The sequence below is a fragment of the Phyllostomus discolor genome, chromosome 2, assembly GCF_004126475.2.
Source record: "Phyllostomus discolor isolate MPI-MPIP mPhyDis1 chromosome 2, mPhyDis1.pri.v3, whole genome shotgun sequence".
In the NCBI taxonomy this organism is placed as follows: domain Eukaryota; kingdom Metazoa; phylum Chordata; class Mammalia; order Chiroptera; family Phyllostomidae; genus Phyllostomus; species Phyllostomus discolor.
The window spans coordinates 10,483,514-10,510,534 of record NC_040904.2 but is presented as its reverse complement, the minus strand read 5'-3'; the positions used below and the strand labels follow the sequence as shown (position 1 = coordinate 10,510,534).

The following is a 27,021-nucleotide window of genomic DNA, read 5'->3' as shown; positions in this document are numbered from 1 at the left end:
ATGGAGTTTCCATTATCTTCCATTATTATCACTTAAATAGTTTTGCAAATGTAAAACTAGAAAGACCTGCGCAAGTCAAACAATTAAGAAGGGGCTGGGAGACGGGACAAAGTCTTAATTTGTGTGAGGGAGAATCAGCTTTGTTAGATAGCAGGTAGCCACGGGGCCAGGTCTCATGGGTGTGCGACCAGGCACGTGACCATGTGTGCATACCCACGAGGGGGTCTGAGCGAGGGGCACAGAGAGGAGCCAGAGCCAGTGGGGACAGCCCACGACATTTATTGAACTCGGACATGGTGCTGAGGCGCTTCCTGGTCAGTCCATGCCCTCCAACCACCCGGAAGCCACCCATGGCCCCTGTGTGGCCCCCCACACATGACATCTCTGTGACATCAGGGCCTAGCACCCCCCCTTCACATCACTCCTCAGATCAGCACCTGGCACCCTCTTTTCCTTCCCTAAGAACAAGGGGAAGGGCACAGCCCGACTCCAGCACAAGACCTGCATGGACACATGGGCCAAGACAAGCAAGGCTGCGAGGGGAAACAAAGTGGGCGGTGGGGCCAGGTGAGGGCGGGGCAGCCTCGGGTCTAGATGGTAGAGGAGAGGACGGCTTATAGGATGTGCTGTCAAAATGTTTAAACCAACTCTTAAAACAGTTACACTGACACTAAGGAACGATACTTCTAAAACGTCATAGATGGGAACGCCCCCAAGCATGGAACATAGTAAGTGCTGCATGCGGACGTGTGAGCGGACTGGAGCAGAAGTTACTGAACGAGCGGAGTCAGGGATGGGCCTGCAGCTCACAGGCAGCTGTAGATATAGACTTGCTTTGTCGACGTGTGAACCTCTATGGCATAGACCATTCTGTTAGTAAAGAAAACCTCTATTTGTATTTGTGGCGAAGGGTGGGCTGTCTGTACAGGGTGCGTGAACCAGGTGGACGCCAGGGTTCATGGTGTGGCGGATGCTGGGCAGGATTAGAGCGCGCCCATCCCAGTGACCTCAGACGTCAGCCTGGAAGAGACAGAGGCACAGGGAGACAGGTCACAGCGATCTCATAAAATGAGATCATACTGGGAATGCAGCGTTCTGTGGCATCCTCACAGCTTTGGCAAATGTCTCCCTTTTCATGGGACCGAGAGTCTCAGGTCACTGCTCAGCAGCCCTGAGCTGGAGACAACAGCCCAGCAGAAGGAAAAGGACCAGCAGGGACCAGATCCAGGGGTTCTTCCTTCCCAGGCTCACAGCCTTCCCACCCCAATGCCCCATGCCTGTCACCGTATTACAGGCATGACCAGAACCACCTGGATAGTCAGAGACCATCACAACCATTTCTATGGCAACCATTCAGGGAGGGGCACTGGAGTCACACTGCCCACAGGGGCTGCCTCTCTGTCTACCCTGGGTCTCCCTCCAGCTCCCCCAACACTGTGGGGTAGGGAGGAGGGTCTGGCCCCAGGTGGAGGAGAGGCAGGGTGCCTTCCTGCCCCCTTGAGGTCCCATCTCCCTGTGGTCACACCGTATTTTCCAATGTGCCCTGGGCAGGGAGGCCAAGGTGAGTGGCCCAGGAATGGTCGGAAGAGTTGTCTGCTGCTCTGGGCTCCTTACCATGTGCCCTGGCTGGATACAGGACCCCACCTCCCCCAACTTGTAACCTTGAACACTCGCACAGTTCCCTAATGCACTACTCTGCAAGTGTCTAGGTTTGGGGGGTCTTTACAACACATGACGTAAGAGCAGAATAACCTAGTAACGTGTCTCTGAAACTATAGGACCCTTTATGCTGAATCTCAATTAACCCAGGTATATGGCTGACCCCAGGCCCTGGATGGCATAGCCACTGCCTTCCTGAAAATACCCTTGCCTCTAATCCCACCTAGGCCCTCGCTGAAGATCCTTCAGGGTGAAAGGTGAAGTGGGAAAGGCCCATGTCTGTGTGGAGACTCTCCAGCACCTTCCATGCTAGGCCGGGCCAGGGAAAAGCCGCCCCGGGGAGGCCCACTCTACACCCAGTCTCCGAGTGCCCTAGCCACTGACTGCACTCACCTGGCATTGATGAGGTACTGAGCGAGGCTGATGTTGGCTGGGGTCCCTGTGATGGTGATCTGGCGCTCTGATGACCCTTCTGTAGCATTGGCGATTTTGATCTGAGCTCCAGACATCTGTCGAATTTCATTGATTTTGGTCCCTTGGCGTCCAATTATACAGCCTATTAGCTAGAAAAAAAGGATAGAGGAATTTCTTAGAGAAGAACCCATGGTGGCCCTGAGCAGAGTGTGCAGAGCCCTGGGGGAAGCTCATGGGTGGCCCAGCGTTGGTCTCCACCCCATGCCACCAACTCCTTGCTTCTGGAAGGAAGAGGCACTGCCTCCCTGTGGAAGGGATGGGAGGTGTGGGCGCCAGGGCTCTGCTTGGTGACCTATTTGCAAGCTATCTCAGCACATCAGGAGACCGGGGAGCAACATGGCTGTCACTTGCCCAGTGTCCTTTGGGGGCCTGAGAGACGTGGAGCCCAGCGGCCCAACACAAGCACCAAGGCTAAGGCCATATTGCCATCTTCTTGGCTGGGTTCTCAAAGTGGTGGGATGTTTGTCTGAAAGCAGAGTGAAGTTCACTGCTGCTTATAACCTGTCTTTTGATAAAATTGGATGAAATTCTGAGGACATATCAGATGCTCTCTTTCCTTCCCATCCTGTGACCTCTGTTCAAGGATGAATGCAGTAGCCTCCAGCCACTCAGCTGGCTGAAGGAGGAGATGGTCATGGAGAATGAAGGAGCCAGAGGGACCAGAGCCAGAGCGTCCCTGGGACCCAGAACAGCCACGTGTGGGACCAGAGTGCAGCCTGAGGTCAGGACCCGCTCTCTGCAGCCTCTCCCAGCCCACCCTGCTGCACATGGAAGTCTGAGTCCATGGACAGAACGGAGTGCTTTCATTCACACGGGGGCCGTTAGTGAGAGCTCCCAGCAGCAGCACAGAGAGAAGAGGCTGGAAAGTGGGGCCTGTGCAGGTGGTTTCCTATCCACCTCTCCTGTGGCAGCCTGGGCGAGGGTGTCAGCACTTGTGATAGAAGTTCTGATTTCTTATGTCAGCGAGGCAGCAGGTGCAGGGTTTGGGGCTAGGCTGGAGGAAATCCATTTCCAAATGAAGGGATTCTGAACCTGCGCGATGACACCAGCTCACCGGGACACAGGTGCATTTCAACTACCTCTTTTTCCTGAGGTGACTTACAACATCTCAGTTCTGCTCATCTGTAAGGCCATCTCTGCTACTCTCCTAGATCAGACCAACTGCCACAGTAGACCTTAATACAACCCCCCCCCCAATGTCCAGACAAACCTCTGTCCCCAAGCTGCTCAGCTTCCTCCACCTCCTGCCTAAGTCCCCCAAACTCTACCTACATCTCCCCAGGCCCTGCCCACACAGCCCTGGGCCCACCTACCTCCCCAGGCTCCGCCCATCTCTCACCAGCGTCCTCCCTTACTACTTTGTGCCTGGCCCTGAGGTTAGGGACCGTGACTTCCAGAGTTACCAGCCTGAGGTCCTTGACTTGCTCTTCCCTGTCACCCTCCCGCTAGCAGAGAAATCTTGAGAGCTCCTTGCTGACCAGGAGCAGTCAAGGCCAGTGACTTGACCAGCAGGCCTGCTGCAGCGGGCACGGGGACAGCAGAACTGGAAGGAGAATGTGGGGCCAGCTAAGTTCCCTGAAGACGTGGACACTCAGGAGTCCACCTGAGCTTCCTGCCCTGACTTGGTCCTCCCCTTGTCCTCCCTCTGTCCTCACACCTTCCTTGGCCACTAGAAACCAACTGTCTGGCAGCCCACTTTCCCTTCTAGTACCTTTGCACCTCAGTGTGAGTGCCCTGCCCGGCCCACGCAGTGCTTCGCGCCTGCTGCACAGGCTGCCCGTTTCTGCTCCAGTAAGCCATCTGAGGAAGATTTCCTCTGGCATGTCTCCGTCCCTAGTTCTCTTAAACACGTCTGTCTTTCCATTTTCTTGCTGAAAACGTTCTCACACCCAGCCCTCTCTTCCCCTCCGCCTCAGGGCATCTCCCTTCCCTGAGACCTCACACCCAAGGGCCCCTTAGCTGCTCTCCACCCACCCGTCTGTGGCTGATGTGAAACACTCCCTCCCAGATAAGACTGTGCTGTCTGAGTGCTAATGAGAAACCACAGCTGTCAGCGCAGCCCCCTGACACTGACACCTGGCTGAGCGCAAGACTCTTCTAAGCAGCGAGAGGGGCATGTGAGAAGTCACAGGCCTCTCTAATCTGGACGAAGCGTGAAGTCCGCACCAGCTCGGGCCTAGACTGGCTCCTTTGGTGGAAGGCATGCTAGTCCAGCCCTGCAACCCAAGGCTGCCCTGTCACACAGCCCCTCTGGCTCCCAGGCTCCTCAGACGCTCAGTCCAGAGACCAGCCCTCCTCTAAGCCTTTTGTGCCTCATTGGACATTTGAAAGGCGAGAGGAACTCACAAATAACATAGCCCCCTCCTAACCAGACTTCCAAGCCACACCCCACAGAAACCAAGGGGCATACCTACCCTACCACACTGCCTACAGTTGCCAGTGTGAGCCCTAAGGTTCCCTGTCCCAGCAGAAGGAGCCTGAGCATGGGGACACCACAGGCACAGTGACATGAGCGAGGCAAGCTGTGCAACAGGCAGTGAGGGCACAGCAGGGACCATCAGAGATGGAACACAAGGCTCTCAGCTGCTGGGGGCAGCTCCACGCACAGCTCTTGGCCCTGACCTAGCCTGGGTGCCCATGGCCACAAGGGCTGGCTGGCTGGCTGTGTCGTGGATCCTGTGCATCATTTAGGTCACCACATTCATTTGCAGGTAAGTCATGGTGACATGTAGGTGTCAGCACAATTTCCCTCAGTCTGATTTTACTTTGACCAAGAGACAAAAATGGACAAGATGACAGGCAAGTGTCCCAAGAGACACATTCTACTTCCTTCCTTCTCTCTCCAAAGTGGCAGGAGGCCTAGGGGGGACACGTTCCTTGCACGAGATCCTTTGCCAGGAAGGGCTGAGTGTGCTCTGCAGGGCACACAGGCTCCAGAAGGCACCCACCTCCTGAGGAGCTCCCCCGGCAGGAGGGTGGTGGCCGTGCACTGGGAGGGGACCCAGGAAACATCTCCGTACAAGCTTATCCCCTTGCCCTTTAGGTTCATTTGGATTTAAAACAAAGGTCCACATCAGAGCAGGATACCTGGCATTGGTGAAATGGTGTTTTAGGGAAAGGCTACCAAAGGGGGACGCCCAGAGCAGAGGCCACCTGCACGTATGGTGTGGGTAAAAAGACTCGCAGGCTGCCCAGAGCCGCCACTAGAGGACCAGCCAAAGGGGAGAACATGTCTGGAGCCTTGAAAGCAGAAACTGTCTCCATTTGAGAAGGAGGAGCCACGTCACCCGATACAGGAGTCTGGCCTGCAGCTGCACGAGGGGCCCTGGTGAGAGCAGTCCTTCTGCAGGGCCGGCCTGTCCAAGTGTCCCGCTCCCAACCCCTCTTACACTAAGAGCAGGCCACCTCCTGAGGCCACAAGTCTGTGCTTCCTGTGGTTCGTCTACTGAAGGGAAGAGGCAGGATTTCCCCCTGGGCTGGTGTGAGGTAAAAAGCAGTGAAGGTTACCGAAGGCTGTAGTTCTAAGGCAAGAAAGCCCGTGTCCCCCACACGGCAGCCTTTCTGCGTTGCTCAGGACAACCATCCCTCCAGGACACATGGCCCACATCTGCCTTTGTGTCTTGGGTTGGGGATCCGAGTCAACATTCTTAGGATGGTCCACGGTTTCAGAGGGTGATGCTGAGAGGACTGAATGTGAAGGGAGCTCAAAAGGCCACGCCCTCAGCTGAGCCCAGGCAGGAACAGACGGTGGACACCACATCCAGGAATCCAGACAAACCCGCCACATCCCCACGTCCTGCAGACTCACAGAGAACCCCAAACCCTTCAGAGACCCAGGGGGCATAGGGCAGGGCCACGCCAGACCATCCCAGGGCCCCCATTCTTCAAAGGCCAACCCTCAACCAGGGCAGTGCCTTCACATGGGGTCGGTGGGGCCCTCAGCTTCCCAGCCAGCTCTGGCTTCTGAATTCTAGATAAACCTTGAAGACCCCTGTTTGCTCCTTTCTAATCTGGTATCTCAGGGGCTTTTATGGGTATTAAACTGCTTAATGTGGGAAGGAAGGGGAAGGTCATAAATAGGGTCAAGAGGGCTCGGGCATACTCACATCATTGGGAATGGTGAGCTCGTGAGTGCTGGCCGGGGGGCTGGCATCCAGACCTGGGCACACCAAGGGTACATGGTTAGGCTGGTGGAAGGCTGCTCCCATAGCACCCCAGTGCCTGATCCACGCTCGGCCCACACAGGCCGGGCAGGGCCAGGGGCTGGCTCGAGGGGTAGGGTCAGTGCAGCTGGAGGCCGAGGGCCCTGTGAGCTCTGCGCTCTACTGCAGTGCAACTCCCGAGTCCCATTTCTCTCAAAACAAGGAAAATGAAACCCAGCAGAACGTTTCACTTTCTCCTTTTGGGCATATCATGATGTCCCTCCTCTGCCACATGGAGGGACATCTCTTGAAACCGTTCACAGGCACACAGAAAGCACCATGCTAAGCAGCTCTCGGGGTGTGGCTGTGTCTTAGAGACTCCATGGGGTCCCCAGGGCGCAACCCTGTGACCCTGGTGCCTGTCCTCCATGGGTTCTCTGTTCCCTCTGCTCTTCCTTCTCCTGACCAGACAGTGCTCAGCCCCCTCTGCTGGCCACCAGCTCCGCTGTGGTGTCAGCTGCCTCTGACGCTACGCTCCCCAAAGGCAGCTACCCAGCCTGCTTCAAGTACCAGCAACCCAGGCCCAGCATGCAGTTCTTCCAGCCTGGTGCTTTGCTGATTCCAAAACAGTCTGCTGGGCTGCTGCAAGACTGCACTTCTATACGGGTGTCCTATTAGGAGATGAAGACACAGGCCTAATTTGTCACCAAGCCCCAATCTTTATCTTGACAAATCTCAGTTTAGGACCCAGCAAATCAAGACAGCTTATCAGAAGTCAAGACAAGATCTGCCCTTGCTTTGAAAACAGTGACAACAAAATGCAGAGGAGGACTGGGGTGGGAAAACCAGTGGAGACAAAGGCCCAAGGCAGACTGGCTCCCTGCATGCCGCACTTCCATGTCCTCAGGAGGCATACCGAACCTGAAGTCCACAGCTGAGACCCTGCTCCTCTTGCTCCTGGCCCCATGTGGTCCCAGCATCTCGGGTGGCACAGCTCAGCCCAGACCCTGAAGCCCTCTGGCTCCACCCCTTCTTGCCACCTACAGCTAACTACAAAGACCAGGCTCATGTACCTTCAGAACATTCCAGAACCTGAGCCCTACACCCCACACTGGTCCCTTCCTCTGCCCTTGCCTCTCAGTATAGCCCAGAGAGGTCCCGACAGAACGCAGATCAGATGCCTTCAAGACTCAAAACCCGCCAAGGGTTCCAGCCTCTTCCCTGTGCCCCCAGACACTGGACCTGGGGCTGGCCTGTGCCCAGTCTCACCTCCTACCCTCTCCTAGTCCCCACCCCTCTTCCTGCTTCTTCCTCCACAACACCTGTGTTTCCAAAACCAGATGTACCGTGACCATCTGTCTCACTGCCGTGAGTGACCCTGTGAGGATGGGACTGTCCTGGGGAACTGCTGAGCATGGGGACTCGGATGGAAGACGCTGCATGAACCGTTCATCCAGAATTGTCCGTCATTTTTATTTTGTAAAAGCTAAACCTAGAGTTTCTGTTCTTTACCTTCTTTTAATAAAGGCATTTTCAATACAATTATTTGGTGTTCAACCATCAATACACATTCTATAAATAGTGACATTTAAAACGTCATTTAAGAGATTTCCTCAGTCCTGTCTGAGTCCTACACAGGAGCTCCTAGCAGCCTGGCTTGGGATGGACATAAAGCCAGGAGTCCTGTTTGTTCAACATGGTCAATTTTATCAAGGGGAGAAAGGTACCAGATTTCTTTTCAAGAGGAAAGTAAAATTGAACTAATAATGTGAAGACATGGCATTTAAAACTCGTATTTCTATGTGTCAGGGCTCTGTGCCCAGGGTGGGTGTCTCTCTCCTAAAATGATGACATCCCCTCTCTGGGACAAGAACCATGCTTCCCCAGCACAACCCGAGCCTGCTCTGGAAGCAATGCTGGCATCAGCCTTCAGGGGCCTGTCAAACAAGTCAATGCCTCTGCTCACACTCACGTGGCTTAATCTGCTGCAATGCACACATACGCATGCATGTGAAATGCGTGCAAATGTGTGTATGCCTGAGAACGTATAAGCTTCAGGTCCCATAAGGCCTTGGGGAGGGAGGTCACCACAGGGAGCTGTGCGTCCCCTGTCCCTGAGGCCTGAAGGCCTTGGGGAGGGGCCACAGGGGAAGGTGGGAGCCTCAAGACCCCTGTGAGTCCCAAGGTGCACAGATGGGCCCAGATGCAGCCTGTAATGAAGTCCTGGGGCTTCCTTCATCCTCAGCTGCACCCTGGGGCCTGGAACACACCCCTGGGCTGACAGCCAACCCCACTGGAAACGCTCCTCTGCTGCACCTTTCCTTTAACTGGACACTTGCTCTTCTGCTCTGTTCCAGGATTTCCAGGGGGAGTGGGCAGCCCCTCCCTCAGAGGATACCTGCTATGCCAGGCCACAGGCTTCCAGTGGCCTCACTGCTCTTTGCCCTGGGTAATGGCACCTATAATTCTCTGCCCTGCCCTGCACTATCCCAGGGCCGTTTTAATTCAAATCAGAAGGGGTGACCAGAGTATTCTTATCAGTGAAGGTGTGCTCCTGCCTCCTAGAAAATACGTTTTGGGAAGGCACACATCATAGCAAAGTCTGCATTACAGACCCCCACACACTGTGCCACTAGGAGAATAAATGACAACACAGACAGTGGCTCTGTCATGTTCAAGGACTTTGGACGATGGGCACTGCTGGAGCCCATGATCCGCCATATCACTCCCAGCAGTGACCAAGGCAGAAGCTGGGAACTATGGATGTGAAGGTGGTGGGCACACAGACTCCGTCTCCACAACATGGGCCTCCCCTTGCCGAGGCGCGGGCTGTCCCCTCCTCCTCCAGTTGTGCCCCCGGAGCCCAGGCCTCCGCTCTTCACTAGAGTGCTTTGTTTTACCTGACGACGGGCCCATCAGATTTTGAGCTTCTTCGGAGGAGTGTAAAGGCAGCTTTTCTCCTGGAGAGCAAAGAAGAAACAAATTTAATGTTTTGCCCTCAAGGAGATAAGCAAGGTCACTTCAACTAGGGAAGCTCAAAATCTGACTGGCGTACGGCAGCCCAGCACGTCTGATGGGATCTCATCTGCCACGGCTGCCAAGGCGATGCTCTGTGTGTGTGATCGGAAGGAACCCACCCCTGCCCCTGTGCTCAGAGGGGGGCTGAGGACCGCCATGCGCTGGGCTGGGGTCTGGCTTATCTCGGTTTTCCCAGGGGCAGGGCATGTGCCTTCCTGTTGGGTGTCACTCCTGCGATGTGCACTGGAAGAGCATCCCCGTGTGCTTGTCTGAGGTCTCGCTCCTGGACAGAACAGGCTCCAGGGCTGGCCAGATGGACACGTTCAACAGGAAGGGGCCCCCAGAATGCCCGAGTGCAGCAGAGAACAGGCAGACCCTCGATGGGGCAGACGTCCCTTCTCATAAGACGGTCAGCTGTAAGGTGACTAACCCTCTCAGGGGACACAGAGAGGCCTCCTGCCTGGCCTGCAGCAATGTGCACACTGACACATGTTAACACACCCTTGGCATTCACAACTAGAACTGTACCTGCTCTGCTCACGGCCCTGGATAAAGCCAGTTCAGAGAGAGAAAGTCCCCAGGTGAGAAGAGAGGAGGTCAGAAAGGGCAGCTGGGTACGTACCGGGGAAAGCGGGGTTGGTCTGTCCGAGGGGAGGAAAGGGGGTTTGCTGCATGGCCAACTGGTGGAGCTTGGTCAACTGCTGGGGGTAGGAGGGACATGAGAGCTAAGAAGGTTATTGTCATCGAGTACAAGTCACACCAAATTAAAAAGGCAGTAACAGAACTCTGTACAAATAAGAGATAAAGAGGGGCCATGCGAACACATGGCAGACGCAGCAGAACTCAAGGACTTGGCCTGGGAAAACCAATGGGCTGTTGTCAGCAGGCGCACTGAGCCCCTTTCTTCTCCTTGGCTCCCTGGCAGCTGTGGCCTGAACCAGTCAGACTTCCTAACCACGTGGGCCTGAGTGGACAAATGACCCCCAGACCAGTGGGGAGGCTGCTGGGCCCCTGGGATTCATAGGGAGGGTCTGAGAGCCACAGAACAGGACCAACTGGGCCTCTAAGAGCTTCACAGTCACGCTGTCACCCTGAGCTCATGTGCCCTGTGGGAAACCCATGTGATGCTCCCTTCTGCAAGCCTGCCCTGCCCACTCCTGGGCTAGACCTGGGTCACTCCCGGGGCTAGCTGTGCCTCACATTCGGCCTCCTGTAACCTCCGAGATGATAGGATGTAGCATTGGAAGGTTCTGTGGAGGGCGTGTGTGAGAGTACCCAAAGGCACCCCTGCACTGGTACCCTCTGTGTCTGAGCAGGCAGCTCTCTGTCCCCTATCCTCAGCCACTAGTCTTGGGGGAGGGGTCTTTGAAATACAGTTTATTTAGTTATTTTATCTGAGCCTCATTTCTTAAATGAAAACTAAACATACCTCTGAGGATAGGACAGCACATTCTGGGCAACGTCCTCAACCCCTGAACCTTTTCCCAGCAGAAAGACCAGTCCGAATGCTCCCAGCACAGCTTCCAAAGCCAACACTGGACCCATCAAGAGGCAAGAATGGAGGCCTCCGTGAAGCCCCCAGAGGTCAGTAGGTGGGGACCCTCAGAGAGCAGAGCTGGCATCCCCAGGTATAATGAGAATCTGACCAGGCACCCACATCCATCCCATCTTGCAGGATCTGGGCTCCTTCAGCGCTAAGACAAATGCCAGATTCTTCTTTCCAGTGCATGGAGGCTCACTGCTGGCCCCAGACGGCCCCCCTCCCCAAGCCTTCTGTCCCATCCTTGCCCTTGAGCCCCACGGGGGCAGCCACTGGGCGCAGGGGTTTGTGGTGTGCTGGACCGTCATTCTGGCCACCTCCTGCTTCCACAGGTCAGGGTCTCAGTGTGAGGAGGTGTGAAGCCAGGCCACAACTAGCTTGTGGCCTCCTGATCACATCTTTGAGGCAGAACCTTGGCAATGTGAACCACTGGGGTGTGGGTGGCCTACCTTCCTACACTGTTCCTCAGCATTTCCATCACAGAGCCAGCTGATTCCCTCTTTCCTTCCTGGAAATCCTAAGTGCACCTGAAATGCAGCCTTGTTCCCTCTCCTAGGGGTCTCCCTGTCTTTTGGGGTGCTTCTTGACCTGCAGCACTTGGGTGGGTGGGTCGGCTCAGAGACAACTGGCCACATTCCAGACCCTATGAGGCCATTCCAGGCCTGAGGAAAGGTTAGAGAAACTTCCAAGAGTTCCCAATGAGGTGGTGCTGGTCAAGGCCACAGTAGGGGCTGGGGTCCAACAGTCACCTGCTGCCTAGCACATATCCCCTTGACCTAACTTCCCTAGGCAAAGTGTGACTTGAGTGGGTAGGCATCAAAGCCCCTGAGAAAGGTGCCAGGAGAGCACACCCAGGAGACACTATCACAGAACAAGCAGTGAGACTTGGCTGTACCCCCTGTGCCTCAGGTGAGATGCCGAGAGGCCAGGCGACCCTGCAGAAGAGAGGCCTAGACCCAGCTGCATGGCCAGGCAGCCTAGCAACGGCTCCTCTTCCCAGAGACATGGAAGTGCCTTGTAGAAAGACAGCAAGTACCTAAAGGTGTCCTGGAGCATGAGGGCTAAAGAGTGTATGAAACCATCCTCAGCCTCCTGGGGACTTTGTTGGACTGAGCTGATTCTGCAAACCCCAGCTTCCACTTGACGGACCTGGGGCTGGGACAGCTGTGCCCCGTGTACAAGTCACACAGAGTTATGGAGGCATTTGGGGGGGGGGGGGGGTGCCCTGAATCCACCCACATGGGAGAGTTCAAACTAGGACTAAGGTTTCCTCACAAGGAGGTAACTACAAGTTACCAGGGTGTGAAGGAAGCCCTGTTTCCGGAGACAACAGATGTGACCTTGGAGAGCAAAGGCCAGCCCTGTCCTGCTCAGGGCAGTCAGCCATCAAGGAAGTCTCCATGCAGAATCCCATGGGGAGGGCAGCCTAGTGTAGGGGGTGGGGCCAGCAGGGAGGCCAAAAAGCCCTGACAGGCTGCTTTCTGCTCCTGTTCCACTATTTTACCCCGTCACCTGCTCACGTGTCTGACAGTCAGGCTGGCATGCTCCTGTGAGAGCAGGCCCTCTCCTGTCTGTCCCTGCATCTCCAGGAGTGCAGAGCTGTGCACTGGTCTGTTGGCGGGGAAGAACCGGGCTCTGGAGGCAGAACCCCCTTGAGTCAGCCAAACCCTGACAGCTCTGTGGAGTCAGGACCATCTGGTGTCCTGGGGCCACCATCCCCATCTGTAAAGTGGGGGAATGTATGTGTGTAAATGGCAGGCTGTGAATGCTGCCCAGGCTAACTGGGGTGAACAGCCATGGAAACTACCAAGAGCTTTCCCGCCCACTGTCCGCAGGCTCCAACCCTGGAGGCCCGCAGGTTTCTCCATCGCCCCCTGGGGTTAAAGAGATGAGGTGCATCAAGCAGTCTCTGCTCCAGAGCCACCAGCTGTGTGCTACAGGCACGGCTCCGCTCGTACCCAGGGGTCTGACACCTCCAAACTCAGCAATTCCCACTGCAATGTATGTGCTGCTTTTTATGAAACAATGGCCACAATGGCACATAAATCCTCATCCCTACTCACCCACAAGTGCAAAGTGACACCTTGAGGAGGCGCTGGACCAGCACCAAGATGCCTAGATAAACACCTCTGGTAAAGGGACTGACAGGCAGACATCAGCTGGCATCTCTTGGCTCTTCCCTTAATTAGACAAGCACTTCCTCTCTTTGGGACTCAATGTCTACATTTTTTAGAGGAAGCAGAACAAAGTGCTAAGGGGAATTCCTACTTTTTGAGATATTTTGCCATTAAAAAACAAAAAACAAACAGACTTCCAGTTCCCACCAGTGGCTACAAATCACAAGGAGGGGAGAGGGAGGGAGGGAACAGAGGAGGTATATTATAGCCTTTCTCCATGGCTGGTCGTTTCCACTTGGTGTTGTGTCAGGACATAAAAACACAGACAAACACCAAGCCCAGATGATTACTAAAATTTAGATATCCATAAATAACTCTATGACTTATCACAAAACATACCATGCAACTACCTCTCACGGTGGTAAATATATCACCAAAGCAGTTGGATATGCATTCAGGTCTCTTTTCTGTAAAATGCTTGCTTGTGTCTTTTGTCTGTTTTGTTATCGGGTTGATTTTTGGTGATTCACAAGAACACCTTATGTAATTCAGATACTAATCTGACTTCAGTTACATCTGCTGAAAAGATCATTTCCTCACCCTCCTTATGGTGTCTTTAGAGAAACAATTCTAAAATTTATTGTAGTCAAGTTAATTCATATTTTATGGTTTATGATTTAAGAAACCCTTCCCTGACTTGTGTACAGAACAATATTCTACTATATTTTCTTCTAAAAGTGCTGTTTTTCTTGATACATAAGGAGTATTTTGTTGTTGTTATTTTGTAAAAATCCATTCTCCCAGGTGGATGACCGGCCATCCTGGCATCTCGGTCACGGATCAGGCTCCCTCACCCACACGGGTCAGAGCGCGGCTCTCTGTTCAGGTCCACCTGCCCATGGTCTCCCCTTGCACCCGAACCAGTGTCTCAGTTAGGACCACCTGACTGCAGGTTTTCCTGTCCACTAGGACAAATCTCCCTATCATATATTTTCTTAATGAATATATTGGCGATTCCTGGCTTTTGCTCCCTCATGTGAAAATTTAAAACAGCCAGTCAAGACTTTGGTTGTAATCGTATTATTGCATTTTGTACCTCACTTTGGGAAGAATGAACAGAATTAAGATACATGGTGTTTCTACCCATGCTGTAGAACATGGATTGTCTCTCCATTTATTTTGGTCTTCTTTAACTTTTAATAAAGACAAATCTTTTTAAAAGTCATCTTTGAATTACCGATTCCAACTTAACTGCTCTGTGACCGATGATTCCAATTGGTGAGAGCTGGTGAGTCTTCTTTATGGTCAGAATGCCATCAAATTTTGCCAGTGTTTTCATGAAATCTTCAGCTACGTTGGGTGTACTGTTCAGTATATATTAATTCTATCAGTCTCACTGACTGTACTGTTAACATCTTCTTTATTCTTGTCTACTTGACCTTTACTGAAAATAAGGTATATTAAGGTTCTACTACAAATGACTGTCAAATTCTCTTTATGATTGGTCATTTCTTTATATATGTAGAAGCTATGTTTTAGGTGCATATAAATTTTGAATTGTTATATCTTCTAGTGACTGAACCTTTTATCAATATGTAATGACTAGATAATGAATTTGCCTTAAAGTTTTTTTCCCCACTGATAATATTTGTAAATTGGGTTTCTTTCAGTTAGTATTTTCCTAGAATAGCTTTTTCTATCCTTTCAATTTCTCCAGGTTGTTATTCTTTAGATGTCTCTTGAAGGAAGAAAAAAAAAGCTAGATTTTTACATAAGTCTGACAGCCTTTGATTTTACTAAAAAATCTTTTACTTTGATCACAATTATCTATAGACTAATTTCTGCCATTTTTTTTTTTGTATTTCTTATTGACCTGATTTTCTAGGGTTCTTTTCTTTTTCTTCATTTGTTTTCTTCTTTTGTAATAATAATTTTCCCCTTCCCTACTTTCCTTCCTGTACCTTATGGAGTTTATATAATTGAAGTCTTCTCTATTGGTGGTCACTGTGTAACTGTTATTAACATGCACATTTGAAGCTATATTCAATATCTGTACCTTTTTCCTGATGATACAGTGACTACAGGATGTTTTAATTCCCCTCAACCCCTCCTAGTCTTCTGTACAGTATTTCTGGACATTTAGTTCTATTACATTAATCCCACAAATTAGCACTGATATTAACTTTACAAAGTGTGTTTTCATTTACCCAAATATTTACATTTTAGTGTAGTAGAAATCATCCATATTTTCTTTATGGTTTGTGCTTGTGTTAATGAAAGAAACAGTAATTGTCTTTGCTCACACTGCTCCTTGCCTTTCTAGCCTTCCTTCTGGGATCATTTTTCTTCTCCTAAAGGGCATTCATGAGAAGCCTGTTTGTCTGGAAATGTCTATATTTAGGTCCTTGGAAGATGCTCTTGAGATATAATTTTAGTAACCAGCTTTCATTATGCCACCATCTTCTGGCTCCCACTTTGCTGGTGAGGAGTCAACTCATTCTCTCACTGCTGCTCTTTGTAATATTCTTTTTGTCTCTGACTACTTAGAAGATTTATTTTTGGTCTTTGATGCTGTGTGGTTTTGCTTTGATTTGTCTAAGGTAGACTTCTTTTTGTTTCTCCTGTTTGGGATTTGTTGGGATTCCCGAATGCAAGGATCGGTTCCTTTTATTAACTGAAAATTTCTTACTGCTTATCTCTTAAAATGTCCCTGTCTCCATTCTGTTATCTGTTCCTGAGGCTCCAAGTTAAATATGTGTTCTTCCCTGTTGTCTTTCTCAGACATTTTGTGTGCCAACAGGTCACCTAGAAGTCTCGATTCTGAGAAGGAGCAGGCTGGGAAGGATGGCCTGCCCAGAGCCCTGCTACTGGGCGGCTTAGCAGGAGAGGGTGCTGATCTATTTGTTTAACCCTAGAGAAGGGGGACACACACAGGAAGATTTAGCTCAAACCAACAATAGTGGCAGTTAACCCAGACCTCCTGTTTTGTTGCAAGTGGCCATAATAGCCCCAGTCTGACAGCAGGTGGGCCATGGGTCATGGGCACCTTTCCCTAACTTGGAGCTCCTCAATCTGGAAAGAACAGAGACTGACGTGTGGCCATCAGCTGATGGCCACGGAGTGCAGTGCTGGTAGCGCTGGTTACTCTTTCCCTGTTCGCTATGAAATTTGAGGAGCGGCCTCAGTGCCAGCTCCCAGCAGGGCGAAGGAAGAGGTCTTCATGTGTCTATAGTGAAATGCGCAGCCCAACAGCCCCTGGAAAGATGTAACTGTGCATACTTCCACTGATCTCTTTATTTCCATTATTACTCACATGTTGCTTATTTCACAATAAGTAGCTATCTATTCCACGTCTCTACAGTTTCCCCTCTGTTTATTCTCTAAGGGATACGTTTCCTGGCATATAGTGGTGTCCATATTACTCCCAGTTACTTAACATCCTCTGCTGAAATCAAGTGGTTTGGGGAGTGAGCCCATTCCTCCATTCTCTGGGTCCTCACTGGAAACTTCCACTTCCTTGCACGTGCAATTGGATGATGGTCCTGATGGCTACTTCACACTGTTAGTGTAAGGCTCAGGCAAGAAAGCAGAGGTGGCCAGTGCTCTGTCACCTCTAATATGTTGGTTTTGTTGTTGCTTGCATTCAGCACCCTCTTTAAATGAGGAGCTATTAAGTCTAGGGATGACACAGAAACCAAAAACTAGAAATAAAGATCGCACATGAGGGTATGCTTGAAGCTGACTAATTTCTTTCAGGAGAAAACAATTTCTTTCTGGTGCAATCACATTAAAGCGGCAGAAATACTGGATGAGAGAGAGAATGGGGCGGTCTCTGCACTGTCTGTCCAGGCTTTGCAGCTCTCCGCATCTGCTCCCACATCTGGATCTGGAGTCCAGCTGCCTGGCACCAGGGGCAGGACACACAGAAGGCAGGGGGCTGCTTCTGAGACTGGTGGGCAGCTGTCCTAGCACTTTGTGGCCAGTGGCTGAGAGTCTTCCCTCTGCCCAGCAGTCCCTGTGCCTCTCCAGAATGTACAAGAGTGATAAGCTTCCAGGAGTATTTGGATAAAAGAATGCAGAAACCTAGAAGGAAACTGGTGGCAAGGTGCGTGGGAGGTGTTGACAATTCTTAAAGGTAAATCAGAAAGCCTTCTTTAGAACTGAGCACAGAAAAAAAATGTGTAATTTATTTCTAGATGAAGGAATATTCAGATCAGATTCAAGAAATGTATTCTAAGTAAGACATGTCTGATTCAGGTAAGATATTAAGATCCTAAAAGATGTCTATGGTGTATCAGCCACTGTGGTTGAAATATTTAAATTGGGCATTCAATTATATTATAAAATAAATTAGTGTTTACTGTAGTGATTATATTTGGGTTCTAAGAAATGAAGCTTTTAAAATTACTACTGAACACTAAGCCCAGATAAAAACTGCCTTCTTGGCCATCATCACCTATGTCACCAAATAGTCATTTTATTTTTGTTTTGGATTTCTAAATAATGTGATTTATAAATAACCGTCCAAGTCTTCCACTCTCTGTGCCCACAAGAAAAGCAGTTATAAAGGCTCCTCCTAGCCGGGTCCCAGCAGCTGCTCCCAACCGCACTGCTGGTCCAGAGGGCAGAACATCCATCGGCACAGAAACCCATCTCACAACAAGCAGCCGCCTACACCGCATCTCTACCAAATGTGATGAGGCAGCTGTAGAATGGTAGTTGGAAGTTAGTTTAAACCAATCTGAAAAAAACAGTCAAACTACCCACTTTGAAGAGAAACTGAGAAAATCACATGAAAAGAGTAAAACAACCGATTGATATAAAATCAACCAAATCAGTCACAGGCACCTGTACCCACCACTGGACATTTCTGATCAGAAACACTTCTCTGTTAATTCAGAGCCTGAGGCGGGGGGCAGTGGCTGTGAGACCACCGACTTTATGTCATCAGTGGGCTTGTGGGTCTGAGCATCAACCTTGCGGCCCTTCACTAAGGGCCAAACCACTGTTGAGTTCACCAGCTGTAAAAAGGTCAAAGAGCCACATCTTCGAACCTGCTACTGCACACACACACATTTCTAAGGGTGAGAGACTGTCACACCCTGGGTTAAATGAAGGCTACGTTACCCTAGAAACCAGGCTTCTTGGCTCCATTCTGACCTCCCGTCCCCACCACTCTGGACATTCTATTAGAGGCTATGGAACCTGCCCATTGCAGTGTCACTGTTCCCACCTGGTCCCACATGTGCCCCCTCACCCTGCACAGCACTCCTGCATGTGGGGTTGAGCCAGTCCTCCCCAACATGCTAACATCTGCCTCCCTCAGTCCATGGGCTGTAGGTTAAGCCAATACGGGACAGGCATCGCCCGTCTGGAATGAGAAAGGTTCCTGGGCTGTGGGGCAGTTCCTGCCAGCTGCTGCGGTCTCAGAGCTCCGCAGCTCTGAGTTTAGCGGGCAATGCCACTCACCTCCTGGGAGTACAAGACATCAACTCTTTCTTTAAAACTGCTGATGGTTCTTTCGAGAAGGCTGAGGAGTTTCACACCTTCACACCCCCCAACCACCACTGAGATGTCATTAAAATAAATTCATAGAAGGGTGAAGAGTATCCCAAGTAACAGAGAATGGGGAAGAGGGGGAATCACTGGCCGGGCCAGGTATTGGCACATGTGGAGGCTGAGGTGGCCATGGGTGGCTTCAGCAGTGGGGTCGGGAGGGCTGGTCAGGGCCTGCAGTGAGATGGGGGCAGAACTGGGTATCACCCCACCAACCGCCTGACGCTGGAGAGCTACGCCCCCCGCCCAGCTTGTATTTGACAAGTGCAGCCCTAACAGCACATTCTGGGCAGGAGGAAAATGGCTTCCCAGTGGGGACAGGCAGGTGAGCCCACCACTGATTTAGAATTATACTGTCCTCACCTCAGGGCGAAAGCCAGGAACCATTAAAAATGGCTTGGGGGTGTGACAGGTGGGGAGAAACTTCTTTTCACCATGTCCTCTATCATCTGATTTCTGTATGTGCTGATTAATAAGGTGTGTGTTTTTAAAGAGAAAAATCATCAGCATTTCTTCTCTACTCAATAGAAAGTTTCCTTCAGTGACAGTGAACTGATCTCTGTATTTCCAATACATGTATTTACTTAATGTTAGTTACTTCTTAAACGCCCCCCCCGCCCCGCCCTGCTTTTGCGTGGTACTGAGATGACCCCTACCTCACCTGCCCAACTCAAAGTGCAAGGGTTTGCAGAAGAGCCGAGCACAGGCCTGCCTGCGCGGCAGCACCTCCCTGTCAGGAGCAGAGCTGGAGGATCTGAAGCTCAGCAAATGTGCAGGGCGGTGTGGAAAGGAAAGAGGGTTCTTAAAATGGACTGCAGGTTTGCTCCACCTGCGGAAAGCAGCAAAACCAATGTCCCGCCTCGGCCTCTTGTTTCCTCCTCCCTCACCCCATTTTTCCTGGCACCAGCTAGTGTCCCCTTCTTTACCTGCTGTATCTGAACCCTAGGGAGAAAGCCCTTCAGCTCTCCATTGCTGCCCCACATCTCGGCCTGAGAGCTGCATGCGGTCCCCTTGGCCCCCACGCCACAGGAGTCCAAGATGCTTCTCCCCGAAGTGCCTTCGGGACGCCTTTGTCCCCCAGCAATGATGCTACTAACTCTAGAATGAAACCAAGGCCTGTCCCCTTTGGCCTTCATACCTGTATGGACCCTGTATAGGGCTTCTCAGTGGAAGAGTATAGCCTCCCCAGACATTCAAACACCCTCTGTGACACATCTCAGACCTACTTAACAGCACGTCACCTCACTCCTTAGGTGCTTGTGAGACACTGCTACTCCTGCCAGGGGGCAGGGGTGGGTGCTGGGGACAAGGCAGTCCCACAGTCATGGCCCACCGGAGGCCCCGTGTGTGGAGGAAAGCCCCTACTGCAGCGACAATCAAACCAATTTGACATCAGGCCAAGTCCTCCACATGAGTAGAATTAGTGCTAAGAGGTTTAAGGTTATTCAAGGTCATATGTATACGACAGAGGTCAGGGACATTGAGAGACCGGTATTAATATTATTGTGTAATATTAATATTGTAGCAGTTCACAGCAGCATGCAGGTAGTAAATGGTAACAAGAGGAGGAGGGAAGGGAAACAAAGTGGAAACTCACATCTGGGTGCGGGATGGCGTACTGTCCCTGGATCGTGTAGGCCTAGGGAGAGAAACACTGTCAGCGAGGGAAGCAGAGGCCCTCTCCTGCAGAACAGGCTCTCTCCTGGGCGGGACTCTCATGTGAAGAGGTCCCAAGCCCTCTGGTTACAGCTGTCCCCTCCAAGAGCACATCTCCACCTGCCTCAACTGTGAAGGACAAAGGGGAGTGACCTGGAGTCAAGCCTCAGCACCACCCCTTGCTGGCTGGAGCTACAACCACACACATGAGCCAGGGAGTTGCACCCCACTTCCTAGAGGTCTGCAAGAGGGAAATGACTCGCCCCTGAATGCTTTTGACTCCCATACCCCCAGTTTCTTAAAAGAAAATACCTAAAAGAAACCTTTAAAAAGTGACCCAAAATCAACTTTGCAAAACCCAGATTAAGTACTAAATGCAACCAAATCAGTCAGAAGATTGACCAGTTCATCTTCCAGCCTCTGAGAATGGGGTGGCTGTTCTGACTCGGGGGGCAGCACACTCCTGGCACAGCTCCCAGGGGGGCCAGAGTGGGTACTGAGGCCTCATTTGGTTTCAAGATGGTGACCAGGACCAGTCACAGCAAGTGTAGGATCCTGCAGCCTCTCCTACAGGTCCCTACACAAATCCCACTGACAAGTAGAGGCCCCGCCCACACCACCCACCTCAACAGTCCATCAGCTAAGATACTTCCAGAAATTAATGGCTAAAAAACAAACCACACAGAGTCAAGGGAGAGTAAAGACCAAAGACTTGCCATCAGGCCTTGGTGACATGGAATGTGCCCACGAGCCCCAGGCCAGCCACACTTGGGCCTGCAGGCATAAGGTGGCTCAGATGCGGAGGGACATGGCTTCTAGCACCTGGCCATGTAGGGCCCCCCCATGGCATGTCCTAAGCTCACAGCTGATGCCCACCCACACAGGTTCCTGTGAATCTGAGGGAAACCGCAGGCCCGTCCAAAAGTCACTTCTGGAGACCCCAAACCGAGGGCGGTTTCCAAATGGCAGCCCAGCCTGGGAGTTAAAGACCAGCCAGCCACTGGACAGGGACCATGAGAGGAGAGGCCTGAGTATGGCACTTCACAGGAAGTAATCTTATCAGAGAGCAAGTGTCCTGGGGAAACGGCAGTGGGGTGCTGCCTGTGCTTGCGTTGTGAGTCCACAGAAGCTGTGTCCACACCTCACCTTCAGGGTTTTTGGAGGTGTCACCAGGCATGCTCCAATGTGTCACCAAACACACACGGACCTGGGACACACGTTGCCCCCACAGAGCCAGGCAGGGACGGGCCGGCCTTGCAGCAGTGCAGCCCTGCATGTCTGAGTGGAACTGCACGGGCATCCTGGCAGGGCAGGTCTTTGCTCTGACTCTTGTTTCTGGCTCACTTTCCCTGCACTTAGGTGGCTGTGGCCTTCGGTTTTGTTTAAACTATGTGCACAGCTGACCATCCCCTCTGGATCGAGGTAGAGGCAGGCAGACAGATAAAAGGTTCTACCAAAATGAAACCTGTATCATCTGTGGTCAGCTGGAGAAGCAGGGTGCCTGCCGGACAAACTGTGCCTACCCGCTGCCTCCAAGACCTCCAGGGGCATGTCACCACCGCAGGCAGGCCACCCGCAGGGAGGGGTATCTGCTCACAAGTAAGTCAGGGTGAGGTTCTCTGGCCACACATCTCTGAAGTCCAGGTTTGAAGTGTGTCCAGAGGGCAGTGTGGGGTCTGATACTGGAAGGGTCCCCTTGCTGTGCTAGGTCTCATTTACACCCTCATTTCTGAGTCCGTACTGTGGCTCCTCTGCCTGGTTATCTGCAGTGCAGTGGTGACTCTGTCTCATGTGACTCCCCCCCACCCCCCGCCCCTGCATAGATGACCAGGACTAGTCATTGGCTGGCCCGGACTGTCCCTAAGGCATAGGCACTGGGTTACGATGCTGACAGCCTGGAGATCGCCTCGGGACAGGTGCCCATGATGGTGGTGACTGAGAGGTGGGCCGACTGCCCTGCCTTACAGATAGGGAGATGAGATGGATGGCGGGTGCGGACCACAGCCCACCCCAGCCAGGGCTACCTGGGCCCCTGTTTGTGTTAATATTAATGAGCCTCCTTTCTGAATAAAGTTCCACACTTCACTGAGTGGTATAATCATGGATTTGTTCCCACCTCAGAGTCAAGACCACACAGGTAACTAACCGCTAGCTCACCACAACTGTGGGGGGGAAAAGGCAACAGACTTCCGAACAAGGCCCACTGTGACACCCCCTCTACCCTGCTCTCTGAGGCTGGTGAGAAGAGAGGAGCAGCCATGAGCCCTCAGGTCCTGGCCCCTGAGCCTCTCTTTCCTGCCCATGGCTGCTGTGGAAGACGTATGAGCGTGAAGCCTCCTGGCAAAGGTCAGGGACGTTGGGAGACCTAGTGTGAGTCGGGTTGGGGGAAACAGAGATGCCCCAAATACGGACACCTGTGGGGTCTGCCGCATCTGGCTGGGGAAGCTGGGAGAACCACGGGGGAGCTGTTGCATCCTTCAAATGCTACTGAAGATGTAGAAACACGGGCCCCATCTTTCACCTGACGTGTGAGTCAATTCTGAAGATAAGATTCCCTTACGTAGAGGAGAAAAAAATGGGAGAAATTTGTTATGTGCCTCTTTCCTTTCTTTTTTAATGATAAAGTAAAACATCATGGCCGTTCTCCCCTGACCTGGATCACCTTTGGAAAGTCTCTGTCTTAACTCTCCTTTGAACAGACACACATCACTGCCGACTGGACACAGAGCTCCTCCAGGCACCACCGGCCAGGCCTTTTCAAAATCCAACCATTTGCTGCGGCTGCGCAACCCAGAGGTGGGCAGGACAAACCCAGATTCTGGGCACAACTTCCTCTCCCCTCGCTCTCTCTAGGCCCTACTAAGTTAACTGCTGGCATTGCATAAAATTTCTCTGTGACTCCTGGCCTTCCAGGCCTGGGTAGGAGAGCAAAGAGGGCAGTGGCTCCAGCCAAAACAACAGGTGTGAGAAGTGAACGTTTCTGGCTTGCTATGACTGCGAAGGCTCTCCTCCGGCTGAGTATCTTTCCCTTCCTCAGAGGCATGACCCTTCCCTCCTGGGCTCTTAGGAACTCGTCTGTGGGAAGGTGGGAATGTGTGTTTCAGGAAAAAGGGGACTCTAGCTCTTATAGTCCTAGCTGTTTCAACTGGTAGTCATAAAGGTCACCTGTAATAATCCTGGCCCTCTTATCTGAGCTTCTTAAAAACACTTGAGAACTAGGTTTGAGCAGGCGCAGCCCAGGCAGAACTGGTGTGAGCATGGACCCACGGTCCTCCCATGCCAGGTCAGGGAGAAGACGTTTCTGGGGCCTGGACTCCACAGGGTGCCCGCCTCGGCCCTTTCTGTTTGCTGGACACCACCTAGCCTGGCCTTTCTCATGCAGCAGCCCACGTTCACCCCAACGCCTACCCCGGGGCCTGGCAGTGGGCCGAGAGAGCTCTGCATCCAGCGCTTGGGGGGCAGGAGACGTGCACGTGAGAAGGGAGAAAACCTGAGTGCACTAACGGGCAGCGGCGGGGGCTGCAGTAAAAGGCTGAGGTTGGCAGTGGAGGCCGCGAGCGGGTCGGCTCTTACCTGACCACCTGCAAAAATGACAGGGGTGGAGGCGGGCTTTGGGCGGTAGGGAATGGTGGCACCTTTCGGTGGGGACTAGGAAAAGGGACAGGAGAGGGAGAGAGAACGTTAGACAGCCTCACAGCGTGACAGTGATGAGGGTGGGGAGGCCTCCTTCCCCAGCCCGCCCACCTTTCTACCCTCATCTGCCCCAACCCCCTGGGCCAGCAGTGCCAGAGGGGTGGGGGGACGCCCCATGGTGGGAGGGTGCCTGCCTGAAACCATGACCTCACCACCTCAGTTTCCTCCAAGGGGTCACTTCTCTCCTCTTAACCTCTGCCCTAATTGCCCCACCTGGTGCCAATCACCCACATGGGTGCCAATCACCCCAGCAAGACGGTGGGGAGTGTGGGTTTGAGAATGGAGACTAAAGGAAAGCTGTGACCCTGTCCTTGCCCGTAGGACCCCGCATGCTGCGCAGATGGCCGGGTGGCTGCCTCAGGCCTGGGCACTGTTGCTCCACACGTGTGTTAGCTTGGGGTTGTCCTGAGAGAGAAACTCTCCCTTTCTCTTGGAGCATCTGGAAGAAGCTGGGCTGTGTGCAGCTCCACCACGGGTACTTCGGGCCCTGTGTCCCAAGACTTTGCTTGGCCTGTGGTGATGTCCAGCTGACATAACCACGACGAAGTTAGAAACATCCAGTTTCACTATTTAGAAAAGGAGCCTTTTTTAAAATAAAAGGCTTAGAGTCCAAATTAAATATTCTACAGTCATGATGAGCTTAGCTATAATTTCCTTTGATTATTTTGTGTCCGAAAGAATAGGATTCTCATCTTCTGGTGAACGATATTCTCCAGTATCCGAAGTCTGCCAGATTCTGATAAAGTCAGCCAGCTCCTGGGTCAGAGGCAATCAGGCCCTCCTTTGTTCCTCTGGTGGGCAGTCTTCCCCTGTTGCAGAGGCCACAGTCCAGGACGGAGATCAAGTCAGGAGCCAGAGGCAGATGGCGGGGGCCAGGGAAGCCCATCCTATTGGGAGTTCTGGAGGTCCAGCTCACAACCTGGCCAGGTGGGTATGACATCAGAGTGTCCCCACCCAAGACACACAGTCATGTGGGGACAGCAGAGTAGGTAGCAGCTTCAACTCTGCAGCCCAGGCCACATCATGAAACCCTGAACAGATTGTGCAACCTTGGCTACGCTGGGTGACCTTGACTGTGCTGTTCGACTTTGGCCATGTTGTGTGACCCTGGTCGTGCTATGAGACCTCACCATAAAGTGGAAGGGGTACCAAGAGGGCGTGTGAGCTGACTCTGGCTGGTGTCTGGGGTTCAGTGTTTCTGCAGTTATGACTGAATGCCTCTAGAAATGTTTCTGTGCTAACTGGGCTCACTATGGTCTCAGACTGGACTCAGGGCTCACTGTGGAAGAACCGTGACTAAACCGAGTGAACAAGTGACTGTTTTCACGCTTTAAGGAGAGGGCTCAGCCTGGCTGCTGCCCCTGTCCCTGAGCCGGCCATTGTACCGCTTGTACCATGAGACTCAGCCCATCACCCCCACTCCATAGTGCCCTCTGACCCCATCAATGGCAGCATCAGCAATCCCAGCACTGTGAGTTCTGGCAGGCCATCTTGCCGAGGATGACTTGGGATTCCTGATTCCCAGCTTCCTCTGATGAAGGAGAAGCCCTCTGAATACAGCCTCCTGTCTGGCTTCCCCCTGGAGCAGGTGCTGCTGTGCATGGCTTTCTGCCTAGGGCCCCACTCAACTTGCCCATGCTAAGGGGCAACCCTCTAGGTGGTCATTTCAAAGGTGTGAGGCCCACCCCATAGCCACGCCTGAAAGTCCTTTAGTCTTCTGCTTTATTTGTCTAGTTATTCTTCACTTAAAAGTGGACCCAACTATTTCCAGGAGTGATGAATCTTCCTCCCCAGGTAGGATGGCTGCTCCTGACCTTCAAGAGCTTTGTGACACCAACAAGAAGAAGGCATCACCTCAGTCCAATGCTTTTCATTCATTTTAGCTGTGTGTACTTCACCATTCACCAGCCACATGAGCCTCCAGCCATCAGGAAGGACACAGGGCAGTTCCAGTCATGGCCTGGGGGGCGCCAGTGCCCCGCAGTCAAGGAAGGTTGAGCCTGCTTCTGGGGGCTGACTGACCATGAACACGGCACAGGCGATACCATCTGGAAGGAGTTCTGAGGAGACCTCAAGTTCTGTTCTGACACTTGATTGGGGACATGGGCAGCTATGTCAATACTGGAACTGTTATTTATACCTCTTTGCCACCCTGAGGTGCCCAACGCTGCTTAACAGATGGGCATCTGCCAGCACTCAAGAGTCTTAGGCCTATTGCTATTGCTTATGTGGCCCCACTGGGGGCCTAGCAGCTGGGGACTGAAGGGAACATGGGTCAGCACCAATTGTTGCCACAACCAGTGGTTGGGGAAATGTCAGAAGAACATTTAGGAAAATATTTTTTACTTCACAAAATACACTTCAGGAAAATAAGAACTATACAATTTTTAAAAAAGAGTTGGACATGGGTTTTAATACCATGCCAAGTACAAAAGAGCGATAAGCCCACAGCTGCCCAGTGAGGCGTCGGTTCCCCTGCAAGACGGCTGTGGCAGTCACTCAAGCAGACCCTCAGGCCCAGGCTGCCTGGCCGCCAGCACAGTTGCTGGGGCCTTTAATGTGAGCCAGGATGACTTCATTTCAGCCTGAAGAAAGACAGGTGACTACTGATGGCTTCAATGATTGTTGTTGCATTTTGGGTATTGGTTGAAATTTAAATATCAGGGTTTTTTTTCCCCAAAATGTCCAGAGAGGCTTTGTCTTGCTCAGCTGTACCTTCTTTGCTTCTCCTTTGACTTTTAATCCTTTTATTTACTTTCCTGTCTTTACAATTTGGGCATTTTTGTGTGCTTTTCCTAAGTCCTGTCCTTTGTACCTTGATGGAGCTCAGACGCCTTTAGCAGGTCCAGAGCAAGGAGTCTTGCCCACAGGAAGTACCCTTCCACCTCCAGTCCCCACCTCCAGCACAGCCCATCTCCCGTGCAGACGTCCCTCCAGTGCAGACCCCTGTGCAGTGCAGACCCCTGTGCAGTGCAGACCCCTTTCTGGCGCAGACTCGTCTTCAGAGCAGACCTGTCTTCACTGCAGATCTCTTCTACCATTTTGGGGGCCGAACCCTTTAGGAGAGGCCCTCCACATTACAAGTGGTAACTTTCCACCTCAGTTCCAGGAAAAAAGGGAGGAGCACATGCCTCCCCACGTCTTCTCCACTGACAGCCCATTGAAG

At 52.1% G+C, this 27,021-nt stretch overlaps 1 protein-coding gene across 19 annotated transcripts in view; it reads right to left on the bottom strand.

Moving 5' to 3' along the window:
* Positions 1-262: 262 nt before the first annotated feature.
* Positions 263-27,021, bottom strand: part of PCBP3 (poly(rC) binding protein 3) — a 216,165-nt gene continuing 189,406 nt past the window's right edge. For 7 of the 19 annotated variants that reach the window (XM_028503681.2, XM_028503682.2, XM_028503678.2 and 4 more), the window contains 7 exons: positions 23,667-23,810; positions 20,104-20,145; positions 9,916-9,994; positions 9,176-9,235; positions 6,240-6,292; positions 2,053-2,222; positions 263-1,020 (listed from right to left, as the gene is read on the bottom strand). In XM_028503681.2, the coding sequence (XP_028359482.1) occupies positions 984-1,020; positions 2,053-2,222; positions 6,240-6,292; positions 9,176-9,235; positions 9,916-9,994; positions 20,104-20,145; positions 23,667-23,810 (585 nt within the window). In that variant the 3' untranslated portion in view covers positions 263-983. The remainder of the gene's footprint in view (positions 1,021-2,052; positions 2,223-6,239; positions 6,293-9,175; positions 9,236-9,915; positions 9,995-20,103; positions 20,146-23,666; positions 23,811-27,021) is intronic. The other 12 variants (XM_028503716.2, XM_028503733.2, XM_028503708.2 and 9 more) reach the window with 9 other exon arrangements.